The 16,058-nt window shown below is 37.2% G+C and overlaps 1 protein-coding gene across 2 annotated transcripts in view; it reads right to left on the reverse strand.

The window, feature by feature from the left end:
* The window catches only part of LOC117435680 (collagen alpha-1(XXII) chain-like), a 128,971-nt gene that overhangs the window by 100,890 nt on the left and 12,023 nt on the right, over nucleotides 1–16,058 (reverse strand). For both annotated transcript variants that reach the window (XM_059010208.1, XM_034059034.3), the window contains exon 4: nucleotides 5,570–5,647. In XM_059010208.1, the coding sequence (XP_058866191.1) occupies nucleotides 5,570–5,647 (78 nt within the window). The remainder of the gene's footprint in view (nucleotides 1–5,569; nucleotides 5,648–16,058) is intronic.

Below are 16,058 nucleotides of genomic sequence, written 5' to 3' on the forward strand. Positions count from 1 at the left end.
ACTGCAAAGCTGCAATCTGCAGCAGCTCAACCTGGATTCTGTGCTGCGAGTGACACACACACAAGAGAAATCATATGGTACTTTTGTTTTAGATTAAAAACTACTTTTGTTTTTACAGTTTTGTATGTACATAAACCTGTTTACACACTAGTTTGTTTTGAAATGTTTATTTTATTATAGTGCCTTATATGTGGTAAGTTAGGAAATAAATCCTTTCATGTTTAATTGTTCATTTAAATATGGCATTTCAGCTGTGCAGATGTTTGATATGATGTGCTTGAATAAAACTATTGAGTTCTATCTGATAGTTTGTCTTTTATTGGTGATGTTTAAAATGTACCGTGATAATGACTGCCGTCGAAGGTTGTAGGTAAGAGTATAACCACGGCGGTTCTTTAAAGTAGTCCATAAATGTACAGTGTGTGTGTGTGTGTGTGTGTGTGTGTGTGTGTGTGTGTGTTTTATACGGCCTTTCTGCTGGAGATTACATGATACTAAGTCAGAAGAACTGGATCTTGACTGCTGAAACCTTGTGAGTCACAAGCACGATTCCTGCTCCGGTTTACATGGGTTTTACAGATATTTTTATCATGAGAAAGTGATTGACCCTGCTGTTAAAGTCATGCTGACAAAAGGACGTCCTTTTGCTGTTTCACGATGTATTCGCGTGACGTCACACAGTCATGACTGTAGAGTTGATTTTCATGTGCACGTAAACCAAGCCATTGTGTATCCTGTCCTGTGTGGCTACCATTCACAGGGGATTAGTCTGCTGTTTGCCTTTTCACTTTTACCCAGAGATTAACAAGCAGAAGCCACTGATATTGTGAGTACTTCCTTTCTAAGGGGAAGAACATACAAAATAACACTATACTTGTATACTATACTTTCTAAATAGATAAACATTTTACTATAAAGAGTATGAATCCCATTGACAAAGCAGTATGCTAAACTGTCATTTGCGCTTAATATTTAATTCAGGTGCTTCTTGTTCATGGCTTACAGGTTTTGTCCATGTAATGAAAGATCAGCATTCAATTTGCAATAACATTCATAGAGTTTATACTACAATTTAAGTTACAGTAATGCAAAACAACATTCACAGTACCGTTCTGTACTGTGCTGTATTTAAATGGTGTTTCAAACAGTGAACAACACATTAAAAAAAACAGCAAACCTACAGCTTGCAACACTGAAACCTACAGTAATGAAAAAAAAGAAAAAGACTGCATCATAAATACAATATAAATACAATATACAAGATAAATGCAACATAAAGGGTGAGTGCACTTGTGATATGAGCAGAACTATCGGCTAGCATATTTAAGGGTTAAAAGCACTTGAAGGTCTTTTTTTCCTTTAAAATAAGTTTGGCAGCAGCATGTGCTTGATGGAGCTTTTCCAAACAAATCCCTTTTCACTTTCCAGAAGAGCAATCCAGATGTCATTTTAAGTTCGATTTCCTTTAACAGATGTGTTACAGAGAGTGTTAACAGCTCTCCATTTCTATCAGAAAGCCAAAATAGTATACGCATGCATTTCCAGGGATATTCTTTAAATATAATATTGTAAGAAGATAAAAACATAAAAAGGTCAATTGGTTTTAGTCTGTAAAAATGAAATGAAATGAAATTTCCTGCATATTTTGAGTTACTATACTGGAAAACAAACACATTGCATGTGCTTGAATTACAAAATAATGTATTCTTTAGTTCTAATTTTGTAAAATTAGCAGGTGTTTTTTCTCTTTTGAAAAAAAAAAAAGGTGTACATTACAAACTGGATTAAGCACTATGGTGCAAAATCCTGACTCAACCGTCTCTTTCAATGAACAGATCTTTTTGACCAGTGGTGTACCACAGGGATCAGTATTATTATTATTTTATTATTATTATTATTTATTTCTTAGCAGACGCCCTTATCCAGGGCGACTTACAATTGTTACAAGATAGCACATTCTTTTTACATACAATTACATTATATACTTTTTACACAATTTTTTTACATAAATCTGCTATTCCTAATCTACATGATTTAGATTTTGGTATAGTAAGCAAACTTGTTAAATTTGCAGACGACATAAAAACAGGAGGAGTGACAAACACTGTTGCAGCAGCAAAGGTCATTCAAAATGATCTAGACAGCATTCAGAACTGGGCAGACATATGGCAAATGACATTTAATAGAGAAAAGTGTAAGGTACTGCATGCAGCCAATAAAAATGTGTATTATAAATATCATATGGGAGATGCTGAAATTGAAGAAGGAATCTATGAAAAAGACCTAGTATATGTTGACTCAGAAATGCCTTCATCTAGACAATGTGGGGAAGCTATAAAAAAGGCCTTCAAGATGCTCGGACTGTGTGTCTTCCAGTTAAGAGAAACTAAGTCTACACTGTAATGCTTAAACTGAAGTGATTCTCAGCATGTAATTTGGATTGGCATCAAGCAGCATGTACTCAACACAGAACACTATTTTGAACTGGTATAGAAACCCCTAGCTCGAATGGGTGAAGTCTGCAGAAAGAAAGCTAAAAGAATTGCCCTGGAACTGAAACCAAAGAGCCAGTGAACTCCTTTGATCCTGTAAGCTTGTAACAGCTGTACACGCTGCTCACTTGAGTAATCTCTGATTATACCTCTTCACAGAATCATTAGGCTGATGCAGTAATCCATTGTCTCTTCTAAGCAGAAGGGCTCTTCATAGGGTTGACTTTATTCCAGTCAGTGTACTGCTGTGTATTACTGAAGCCAGCCTTTATGTGCTTCTGTTTCATAAAGGGATTGCAGAGTTTTAAAACAGCTGTTGGGATTAAATTGTGAGGTACTTTGACATAAAAATCACATAGTATACCTTTACTAACTTTGCAATATTTGCGCCATTTTAAAAAAGAAAAATGTTAATGTTGCATGACGACCTATATGAATCGATCATGAAAGGCAATGCAGTGGTGGGTACTGAGTGTCTTTGGTTACACTAAGTATGGTCAACATACTGACTTTAGTAAAATATTAGGGATAACTTTCAGTATCAAGTAAAGGGATATGGCTGTTAATGCCTGTACTGTTTGTTACAGAAACACCCAAACAGGAAAGCAGACCAGTGGCATATAATCCCAGACCAGAAATTCATTCAGTGCATACCAGTGGTTAATGTGTGGTTAATGTCCCAGTGCTATATTTGACCCTTCTGTTTAAAAAGGCACTTCTGGTTATTTAAAACAATAAACTACAGGGCCAGATTAGGACTATATTATGAACTAGTGCTGGTGCCGTAGTAGTGCGTGGCAGGTATACCATACCATCATACCATGATATCCGATATACTAAAATAATATCATGGTAATGTTCAAATATAAACAGTAATATACTTTTGAGCTCTGCATAGTGAAAGTAATAAACCTACTTATTTAACTTATTTAAAGAAAGCTTTTTCATTTTCTAAAACGGTTTCAAGAACATAAAACATTACTGTATTTATAAAAACTGACTTTAAATGACCCATGAGTTAACACTTTGCAGTTACAGCCTTTATTTGCCTGAATAAAGGTCTCCACATTTAAATTGGCTACTGAAAATCTGTTTGTGATTTAAATGTGTATTTTCTCTGTTTATCTGTTTATTTAGGTTTATTTTTGTCTGTTTGATGACTCCGTTATTCATTTTTTAATATATATTTTTGCATAGGAATTATAGATCATAACAACATTGATTATGATTTAGTTTTGGTCTAGTGGGCATAAGTTATCTTTTATTGTTTCAAGCACCCAATAAAGTTTCTTAAATTCTTTATTTCATTAAAATACCACAACTTGTAGGACCGCATGAAGGATGTCTGTGGTCACCATTGTATGGAAGAAATAGTTCACCAAACTCCTACATGTCATGTTTAGTCATTCAGACTAACTGATTTCATTCTTCATTGTGGCAGGCTGGCTGGTGGATGACGTCACATACCCAGTAAGAACACACAGACAGGCAGTACTGGGGTTGAAACTGAGACGCAATGGCTGTGCTCAGTGTTTCATTAAACAAATAAATAAAAGATTTAAACAAAACACACGGCACTTTGGACCAAAATAAATAGATAAACAAAACAGTGGATGAACAAACAAACACACATCATGCTGGCTCTCCAGCACAACGTAGCAATTGTTAGGTTTTAGTTTTGGTTTTAGTTTTAGTTTTAGTTTTAGTTTTGGTTTTAGTTTTCGTTTTTCGTTGTTTACCTCCTGACTCTCCACTACAGTTCTCCACGCTGAACACTTCTCTGTGCAGCCATTCTGCAGGTCTTTTATATTCTGACCGAGGGGTTAACTAGCTAGTAATTATCTTATTACCCCTCGGCCAGAGTCTGCACGAGTTTAATAATGATGTGCAACTGTCAGCTAGTTAAATACTCAGTAGCTGATCAGTCATGCATCCTCACAAGGTTCTAAAAACAAACAAAACAATAACACATAATAAAATATATAGCAAATCATAATAATAACAGAAAGCGGCGGGACACTTCATCTGTACTGTATGGCAGGTCCCTCAAGTAAAAATAACATTTTAGTCTTTAAGAAATGTCCACCAGCTTTCTTAACTAGCTTCCTGTGAGCAACAATGTTGTTGGCTGCTTCTTCACTTTGTACCAGTTTTCATTAGCCGCCAGATCCCATCTAAGAGCCACCAAGTCAGTCAATTTCAAGGCTATCCACCATATTTCCAAGAACAGCCTGTGGGGTAAGCATTGCAAGCTTTTCTTTGGCTACTTGGTTTCAGCACAGTATTGTTAATTGGCTTCTTCTTTTGATACTTTTTACTACCATCAAGATGTAGGTATGTGTCATTCGAGCTGATTGCGAAATCCGCAAAGCACTAACAAATATACCATCTTTTATTTTGATCCAAAATCACTGAAATCTTTTGTTATTTACAGGTTTAGAGACTTTTTTTTTTTAATGACTGACCATAACTTTATGGACGGTTGGCAATCTTGCTTCACAGGCAAATTACTTTTAAAAGAATGTGCAATAAGCAATGCAGTGGCTAAAATGTTCTTAGGCTATCTTTTGTAGATATCATTACAGATATCAGTTTTGTGCTAAACAATAAAATAAAATTTATTGGGAATGGATCTTTGTCAAGTCAAAGTTTTCTGTTGGTCACCATAAACAAGGGCAATATTGTGATTGGTTGTATGAAATCTGTTTAGTTTGTATAGCACAACTGAACTTATGTGAGGGGTGTAATTAAACTAAACATGCATATTAGCAGTAGGTCTAAAATTGGGCAGTATTCATAAATCAAATACAAACCTGCATATAACAATTTGATTACGCTTTCCTCTATTCCAAATTGATTAATTCAGAATAATCAAGTACTGTTTTTTTGTTTGGAAGTTTTCTTAGTTCCAGGTTAGAATAATATTTTTTTCAAAGTAATAGATGCAAAACACATAGCTTTGTTGTATTTAATTAAAAGGTGCATACTATATATGATGAGCATCATGTAACGAGCAAAGGAAACACAACACATAAATAATGCACTGCTGTAGTAATAAACCAACATGCTTTCTTTACCTGGGATTTCATCTGCATTTCCTCCACTGGTAGTTTTAAACCGGTCACCTTCCACTCTAACATTGGGGCACAGCGCATCTGAGAAAAGTAAATAAAAAGTCTAAAACATTATACCAGAAATAACCACTAAAAGCACATAACAATGGAATTTCCAAACAACATTACATTTACAATAACATGCATACAGCTTGTGACACTGAAGGAGGCTGTGTGGTCCAGTGGTTAAAGAAAAGGGCTTGTAACCAGGATGTCCCCGGTTCAAATCCCACCTCAGCCACTGACTCGCTGTGTGACCCTGAGCAAGTCACTTAACCTCCTTGTGCTCCGTCTTTCGGGTGAGACGTAGTTATAAGTGACTCTGCAGCTGGTGCATAGTTCACACACCCTAGTCTCTGTAAGTCGCCTTGGATAAAGGTGTCTGCTAAATAAACAAATAACTGAAACCTACAGTAATGACAGAAACCATAAAATAGATTATACAGAGGATGAGGGCACTTATGATATCAGCAGTACTGTCAGCTAACACTGGTTTTTACTTCATCAAATACAGTATCAGCAAAGATCAACACAAATATTTTGAATGGCTTTTCAACTCATATAGTAAAGTCGCAAACAAAAATATCAGAAGGCTACTTATGTTCTCCTCATCATGTACCTGTGATAATGATGACTGAATATCAGGTGCTTGTTTTAGTGGAAACAGTATCCTCTCCATACCATCTGCTTTTATTTACAGTAGACATTTGAAGCGTTGCTATCCTGGACAGGTTTTTTTGGGCACTCTTCCTCATGGTCCCCGACTGTCATTTCCAGACGTGTCTCCAAATGTGTGAGAGCTGGAAGAGTTGGTTTACACCGATGACAGTCACAGATTTGTGCCCCTGTATTTTAACTAGCTTTGCTTTTACAGTGGATACCGTTCAGACATGCCCGGCAGTGACGGGCAGGCACCCTACACCTGTGGTATTAGTCGATATTGGCAGCCTGGGACAGCTTTCTGCATGTGGTCTCTGCATCCAATGGGCTCTCTTAGCTGTACTGATGTGATGAAAAGAGGAGAGCATTCCACCGAGGCATCCCAAAGATTCCTGTCTGAGCTGGAGGAGACACCCTCCAATTACAAAGTATGAGCCAAAGTCTGGACCTTGTTAGCAACATGGCGTTTTTAAATAGTTTTATTTCCTTTTTTTCAATAATGTTTTATAACAGTTGCAGATTTCCTTGTAAAATACTTCTTTTAAAATAATAATAAAATGCAAAGCACTTTATTGCAGTTGAAATGTCTGATAGTTTCCTAAGATTTACATGGGGATGGACTCTTCATGTTATCTTTTGAACTGCTTGTTTGCAGTTTTTAACACTGTGAATGATTTTGTTTCATATTGTGATAAATCAGTTGTCATGATAACAGCTGTATGCATTTGATACAGGGCACAGTAAAAAGATATTCTGACTTCCTGGTAAATGCCGCTGGGGTGCCAGTTTGGCTGTACATCTGTCACTGTTGGCTGGTCCATATATGTGATGCTATCTGTGGAGATCAGCTGTAAACAGAAAGCAGCTGTAAACAGAAGGGTTTGGCAATAGCCCCAGGATAAGGCTTTTAACACTTGCCATTTGTAATGACTTACAGTATTAGGATAAATAGAAAATGTTTCTGGTAATGCAGATGCAATGCCACTGACATTTATATTGTACTGCAAAGGCAGGAAGGTCTATCGGTTTTGTACAAACATAGGGCCCTATTCATAAAAGCAGTTGCCGACTGCCGTCATAAAAGGAATTTAGTTTAAAATGAACAAAAGTCGTCCATATTGTTATTCATAAACTGATCTGAGAAAACGGGCGACTGTCGCAAAGCACTTTATGAATGGGTATACAGTCGTTCAAGAACTAAAATCCGCCTCTTTTTGATGACATCATCAGCATTATTAATGTTCTTTGGGTGGCGTCAGTAGCTAATGCAAAAAGAAAAACGGAATCCACCGACAGTAGCCTCCTACCGAAACCCGAGTCTGCAGCTGCCAGTCACAGGCAGCTTGCAAAACCTGATTCTGATGCCCGTATCACGTCTGTCAAAAAAACAGGACATGTCATCATTTAGAATAAAAAGTGTTTTTAAATTAAATACTTTGTATCTTCGTTTTGTTCGGCAACGCTGTATTTCCATACATATGATTTCCATTCTTAACTGCAAAAAAACCAAAAAAACTAAACAAAAAGCACTGTAGGAGGATATTTGAATAATACTGTAATTCTAGTAATAATAATAATAATAATAATAATAATAATAATAATAATAATAATAATAATTTTGAAAACTTTAAATGTTAATCTTACAAATTATCAGGCACAGGTTGAAGGGAGCCCCCCAAAGATACAATGCAACGGTGGGGTTAATATACATCTCTTATGACATCACTGCTTTTACCTTTTTATCACCTTAAAGGTATGTAACATCAAACCTGTTTGATGTTTTACTCAGTAACCATAAAAGGAAGGAAGGAAAGAGATTGTTTTTATCCCCAGAATCTTATTTCTGAGAAAACACAGGGTCCCCTTTAAATTGCCATATGTTGCACTTCAAAGGGAGGGTTAGGTCAGCCAGGGGGTCCTCGGCTCACCGCGCAGCAGCGACCCCTCCCGAGTCAGCGCAAGGGTGGTAGTGGTGAGCTGAGCCTAAAAAATAATTGGGCATTTCAAATTGGGGAGAAAATAATAAAAACTAATTGGCAACGACTAAATTTTGAAAGAAAAAAGAAAAAAGATAAATAAATAATGTGCATGTCTTGTGCATTTTTTTTATTGTGTGTAGGGGTGGGTGTGTCAGTTTAGTTTGACAGTTAGTTTATTAATGTTAGTTTGTCTGTTACTTTATTATTATAGTTTATTTACATAAACATGCTTATTCAGTTAATTTCATATTTTGAAGCATGTGCATCATGACAAGTAATACATATTTCTTTATTGATTCATATTGTGTCTGGTGGTTCTCTTATTAGCCGGAGGCTACTGAAATACAGTTGCAAGCAGTAGTAATGCAGAAAAACGCCAATGAAAAATACGTTCTTAGAATTCTGAATGGGAGATGAAGTACCGGTGGCTTGTTTATCGAGATGGCAAGATGTACTGTATTGTGTGTGAAAAAGCTGCTGGGCAAAAAAATGCATATACACGCAGATGTACAGATTTTCAAGAATCTTTGCTTAAAAAACGCAGACACGGCGACGCTGTTGATGTTATTGGAATGCAGAAAAAGACAAGTAGATGAAGGCAGCAAAAAAATCCTGTTTTGTTGTCATGGGAACGGTCTACTGTTTGTATATTGTAACAATCTCGAGAGATGGCGGGCCCCTTTAAGATTCTCTGAGGACCTCCGTGATGGACAGGTGGCGAGAGTGATGATTGGATGGGAGGCAGAGGCTACCGAGAGGTCTCCTCCAAACAGATTCTCAGAAGCAAGAGGGGGCGGAGCAGTATAAAAGGGCTGCAGGCTGGATATGAGGGGAAGAAGGAATTGACAGCTGAACGGACAAGCAGTAATAGTGACATAGAGAAAGGACATACAGTTGGCCGCGACACAGGCCTCTTATCCGCCGTGGTGCAAATTCCCCCTGGGACCTTGCTGAGGGAAGAGAGAGAGAGAGAGAGAGAGAGAGAGAGGGGGGAGAGACGGAAGGCTATTTGGCTGAGGGAGTAACTGAGAGAGAGAAGGGAAACCAGACAGAAGTCCGAGGGACAGGCCCTGAGGAGCTGCGGCTGCAATTCAGTGTGTGTGTGTCTCGATCCCTCCCCCCATCTTTCTACCTACCCTGTGCTCTCACCCCTCCCTATTTTTATTCTAATTAATCACAGGCTGTCACCCCAGCTTTCTACCACAACACCATTACTTATGCCTGATTCCATAAGGGCACTACCCGAAAATGCTACAATATACTAGCATAAAGAAAAGTGTGTCTGTATTCATATGTATATTGTGGAGGACGACCGGTGGTGCAGTGTGAATAACTAGATTGGAGACTTGGTTTTATAGTTAAACACCGCAGTGTATGTTTATTTCTTTAACCCACAGAGGGTATACAACAAAAGTCAAAACGAAATCAAAAGTAAATGTACAAAATAAGTCTCTTTTTATTCTCCGGCTGACATACTTATTTTCAATCACTTCCCCACAATATCTGTACACAGCCAGAGATTGTTTAAACTATGATATAGCATAAAGTTTAAAAGTTCATAAAAATGTACCAAAATGAACATCCCTGGAGTTTATTAGCCTTTGTGTTAACAATTGATTGTTTAGTATCTGATGGATGGGACGCAACATTTTGGGCATGTGTGTTTCAGGAACTCATGAACAGAAAAGCTAGCGTGACCTCTGACTTAAGTAGTCATGCAGTAGAGTTTGGGTGACCTGTAGAGTGGTATTGTGAAAAGCCAGATTTCATGGATGCAATATTCAAACTGAAACGGGTGAGGGTCCAATAGATATCCTTAGTCAAATAGATGAGGAAGCGAGCAATATATGTAACTGGAAAAAAAAAAAAAGTTGATTTAGCTTCCAAAAAAAAAAAAGTTCCAGGAAAACTTCCAGTACTGTTCTACAGGGAGCGGCCACTCACGAGGCATTAGGGGCACACTTCACTGTTTAGCATACCATTAAAGAATAAGGTCAGCTGATGTAATTGGCAAGCTTCCTGTCTGTCGAGTGCTGACTCCTGATGTGATCAGCCAATTATGCTGGCTTGAATTACTCTTTGATTGGTGCCAGTGTAGACGGACACCATTTGCAATTTAAGAATGTCACGAGACACACAAAGCAGACTGTCTCGTATTCTTTTGTGTTCTTGAACTGAGGAAATTATTCTTCGAAGTGATCAAAGGAACAAAGAAACAAAACTCAGGTCTGCACCATCTCATCATCACTTAGGAGATATACAGTATGTATTCATAAGCTTTGTTTGTGGTGTGCCTCTGCAACACTTGCTGCCTTTGTATCAGAGGTACTTTGCTGCTTGTCTGGCTTTTTTTAAACAAACAAAGAATCTTCTCATTAAACTGTCTCCATAGTGTACACCTAAGTGTAAGTAAGTACATGTTGGCATTCTGCAAGCTTCTTGGCATTGCCCCACCCATGCCATGTACAGCTTTGACCAAAAGATTTGCATCAGCCTATAGAATTAGCTAGTTTTGCTTCATAAAGTCGAATAATGTTGCATTAACATATTGAATTACACACTGCTTTGTAGTTTTCCATATATACTTAACGAATATACATAACGAAAAACTGACAACAATTGAAAAATGTGACATTTTGAAATCCAACATGAAATACTGTACTACTATTACAGCTTCCGGTAGACTTTTGTGATATCATTTTGTAGTTTCTTTGATTACCTAATTCTTTGATTACCTTTTTTTAATTATGTCTCAATTGTAAAATTCTAGGTGATGCAAAACTTTTGGGCATAGGTGTAGCGTACGTCACGTCACGTCTACAGCACTGGGACCTCCCTTCAGCACGAGAGGGCAGGTCGCTCTCTGTGCTTTTTGGAAAATGATGGTGCTGCAAACTACAAAAATGAGTTGCTGGCAGGCACCCAGACCTCACTTCTCTCAGCTTTTATGTACAAACAGGGTCTGTAATTTTCCTTAATCACAGCTATAATAAGGGAGTTTGTGTGCTTCTGTTGGGAGGGGAAGGTTCCCTGCCCTTTTCTTTATTTATTCACTCTTATTTACATTACAGAATGTTTTGGCCTTAAGCTTATAGACTGGGGTATGTAAGTGAATGGGTTTAAGATGCTAAGGTGAGAGCCATCACAGAACTCGGATTAGACAGGAATATGCTCATGCATGTCTATAGTAAAAGCAATTGACTGTTGTGCAATAAGGGTTTGTAACCAATGTAATAAGTGATGAACTAACACGCACATTTATAGATTTTAATACTAAGGAGGCAGTGCAGCTCTAGTGGGGGCTGGAGTCGGATTAGAGGTGAGTGAGGATAAAATTGAACTTGGCTGTTTTCTGTTTTGCAGTGTTGGAGCCCAGTAGCTCAGCAATCTGCTTTCAGATCAATGTCCGGTTACAGACATTATTTCCCTTGATGCCAGCCCGGTTTCTGAAAGTGGGTGCACCGCTGTATTTCTCAAGCAGTGGTTTGCATAGCGTTGTGAGAGACTGGCTTTGTTGCTTAGTTTAGGCATCATTTCGCAGTGGAAATGTATTCCCATCGGTTCACGGGAGTACCAGTAGGTCTAGTGTTCAGGATTTGCTCTGAGTGGGTGCAGGTAAAAGGCTGTTACATCGTGAGGGCATTTTGACAAATATTTTTTAAACCTCTGCACTGGACAACTGGGGGAGACTGAATACAGGTCGCTAATTGAACTTCTTGCACTAGCATAAAATTCCCTCAGAATGTTGTTGGGGTTTAAAGTTAATATCTATATTTTTTTTCTTTAAGTCTTTAAATAAAGTAACAGCCCATGTACGACATTTTTACATATCCGCCCTTATGCTGCCGCGACAGACTACTGTGTGTGTATATATGTATATATATATATATATATATATATATATATATATATATATATATATACACACACACACCTGTCAACTCTCCCTTATTTGTTGGGACTCTCCTGTTTATTAGACATCTACGGTCATCTACGGTCTGCGGTTACTGCAATCCCTGTCTATAACCAGCAGGGTTTAGGACCCAGGGGAGTCGGGTGGCAGGGATGCATTCGGTGCAGGAGCAAGCTCACATACTTGACCATCTATGATGGCTTTGTGTGCAATAAGCCCTCTTGGTAAAATATATATATATATTGATGCAAATTTCGATTTTATTAGACCACATATTCTCACATAATCCTAAACAACGTTAATGGTGGTAAGCACGAGAGATCACAAAAACACCAAAAAGCCAGTGATGCTCAGAAAACCAGCGCTTCAGTAATATCTTTCATTGCCAAAGGAAAAAACGGAGATCAAGAAATGACATATGCAGAGACCTTTACATGTTTTGACTAGTTCAACAAATCTGTAGTGGACAGGAAAGTCTAAAAAGTCACACTAAAGCAGTCAAAGGTGTTTACGTCGTATTTATTTACATCACTGAGTTGGATTTGTTTGAATTTTAGGAAGTTAGAAACCACTGTAGGTTTTTATGACAATTGTAGTGTTTGCAGCATCTTTGCTTTGTAGTATATTTTGTAATTCATTTTCTGGTGTCTGTCATTTTGCTTTGTTGTGTGAAGAGATGAAGGAGGCTCAGGATGATGATGTTATTTGAGGGAGTTTGTAAAAAAAAAAAAAAAAAACATTGACCGTAAACAGTGTCACGGTTGGATCTATTTTTGGCTGTGTTATGAGGTTTTAACCAAGCACATGCCTGAATTTCTAAGAACTGATATAAATTCATTTTTTGATTTTGTTGCTTGTAGGCAATAAATATTGGCAGGTTTATATATTTTAATTGTATGTGTGTGAGTTTAGAAAATATTCTTGCTGTAACATTTGACAATTCTCATCCAATTAATTCTTCATTTTCATTCCAGCAAAAAATAAAAAGTACATTAAACTCAATTTCTGGTACAAACCCAGCAGCATTAAAACATTGTTTAAAGTGAGATAATTTGTTTGACCTGCAGGGAACCACCAAAATACTGAACTACTGGGCATTTCTCTTTTTATTCATTTTTACTGTACTGTTCTTGACTACAGTAGTTACCTATTGTGAAGGCAACGAGGACTGATTGCACATTAACTAAATGAAAGTGAATAGTGAATTACAGTTGTGGGAGTAAAAAATATTGAAATATACAGAAGGCTTTCTTTTTGTACAATAATGATAGATTTCCCTTCCTAATCATTTAAGAGGTAATTTTCCATTAAAGGCACTCAGTCGTCTGTCCCATCTGCCACACCAGCAACCACTGTGGGGGGACCACTCTTCAGAATAGATATGAGACAAATGTGTGAACAAGGAATAATAACAAGGGTGTATTCCTGACCCAAACATATTTCTAAGAAACTTTCCCTTCAAAGTCAGGGCAGGGCCCTTTTCCTGCCTAGATTACAGCTAAAAGGATGACCCTACATTAATTTAATTTTTTTTTAAATGGCACTATGGTTTGCTTTGTTTTGTTTTTTTCCTAGTCCCTTCTGAACAGTGTAGTCCCTGTCATTGTGGCTGAGGAGTATCATTTTCCAAACGTTTAAATATAAATTGCATTGGAAGACTGTACTGGAGAAGAAGTATAAATGTCCCACTCAGGTTCAAGCATATTTGAAATGTGACTCTGTAATATCAAACCATCTACAGATTGCTGGGTATTTGACAGACGTCTCTGTTGCAGAATACAGCTGCAATAGTCTGTTACTATGACAATTCGCAAATCAATTGTTTTGTTACATTTGCAGTAAGGGCAAGATGTTTCTAACTACATGTTACCTTGTGATAGCAGCTTGAGATAGTACCTGGCAAGAACTCTGCATGACAAGCACTGCACCTAGAATGTATTACACTGTAGGTTTAGTTAACGCCCAGAAAAAATGGTTATGGGTCAGTACCAATGTGTGTTTATAACCAGCATGTGCTCTTATGAAAGGAGCTTATGAATGTGATTGATATGTGATCTAGAGAAGTGTGTAAACAGGACAATGAGAAATGTCCATTTCATTACTAATCAGAAAGAGATTAGCAAACCAGTAATTCAGCAGCAAAAAATAAACACCTCAGAATGTGTAAACTCCAATACAGTTATGAACGTATTTCTGATAGATTACTGTCGATACCACATTCATTATGAGAAAGGGTGTGGATTGTATTAAAAATATACTGAAGCATCCAATTTACCTATTATTTATTTGAGCTTATATTATCTAATATTTGATATTGTAACAACCATCCTTTGAATTGGACAACTAAAATTGAATTGAAATCTGGCCATAGGGTGCATGTGTAATGGGATTATAGTGTTGTATGATATAGATTTTTTCCTGCCCCCTGTTGGTGAGATGAGATGATGTTATAAGCTCTAAAACCACTGATGCAAACGAGCCAGGCTCTTTTGTATCATGGTTAAAATGCTCACTTGCAGTGTGCAGGGCTGCCAGTCCTACCTATAAATACTGGTAGCCCTAGCCCTCTGCTCCTGTTACGCATGAATTAAAATTATAAATCTTAGTTTATTATCTTGGTACATATACAATATTTCTTGGTACATACCTTATAGAAAGTATTCACAATAATTATGCTGAAATTACTCTCAAATGATTTTAATAATTCAGATATATGTTCTAACAAGTACAGTACAACAAGGACTGAATAGTAAATTACACGCCACTGAGTGGTCAAGGGACGCTACTAGTAGATTGTATTTGCATCACTTACTAGGAACTCCAAGTGAGAGGAGATATTTTGTCAACTTCCATAAGGAGCTGGTTTAACCAGCGGAGTCTTAACCACTGTGCAAAAGAGCTGGGCTCGTGTACACTGTCGCTTCTAGAGTTATAACCTCATTTCATCTCTCATCTCACCGAAATGGTACAGAATGCGTAACGGCAGTGCATCACAGTGCATCACAAAGCATCACAGTGCATCACACAACACTACCCGTTACACCGGGTTATTTAAAAACACTTTCCTTGGTTATATATATACATATGCATATATATGTTATATATATAATTAAATCTATTTTTGCTCCTATGATGAGATTTTAACCAATCACAGACCACAATTTCCAACCACTGATTCATATATATATATATATATATATATATATATATATATATATATATATATATATATATATATATTCAACTCAATATTTGAGCAAAAGCATTGCAAAGATCAACTAGAGAGCTCAGTGTCAGATTGTTGTGTGATAAAGCTTACCTCTCTAATGCTGTGTACAGATAAGGCAATGGTTTGTGGGAATGATTTGTGGTTTTCAGCTACTTTCAAAGATGTATTTTTAAAACAAGTCATTACTATGAGAAGAAGACTATATGTGAAAGCTGAAGGGTATAGTACTGGAAACCTTAGAACTATAATTTTCAGGATCAAAAATAACCCAGCCTTTTTAACCAAGCTTTTTTTTTTTCTGCTGCTGAAATTCTTAGCTGTATAGTGCAAAGTACAAAAAAAGATGCAATGTGTGCCTACATGTGGATCAGGAGACATACTATCTGACAATGCTGTGTATTCAGATCTTCAGAGCTTTTTTTTGGTCAAATGATACAAAATAGTTTGGAAGACTTTTCTGTTGCCACCAGTACATTCTATACTAATTTTAAAACAGGTATCTTTGAACGTCCTGGTGTACTACTTTCCCCCTGACTGTAAATCAGGCAGAAACCCTATTTTTAAAGTTGTAATAGAAGCCTCTGGAGCCAGCCCCAAGAGATATTTCATAAGCACTGTATTTACTATTTCTACCGGGGGTTCAGGCATCCTCAGCTACATCTAACTATAGCC

Source organism: Acipenser ruthenus, chromosome 3 (genome assembly GCF_902713425.1).
Source record: "Acipenser ruthenus chromosome 3, fAciRut3.2 maternal haplotype, whole genome shotgun sequence".
In the NCBI taxonomy this organism is placed as follows: Eukaryota; Metazoa; Chordata; class Actinopteri; order Acipenseriformes; family Acipenseridae; genus Acipenser; species Acipenser ruthenus.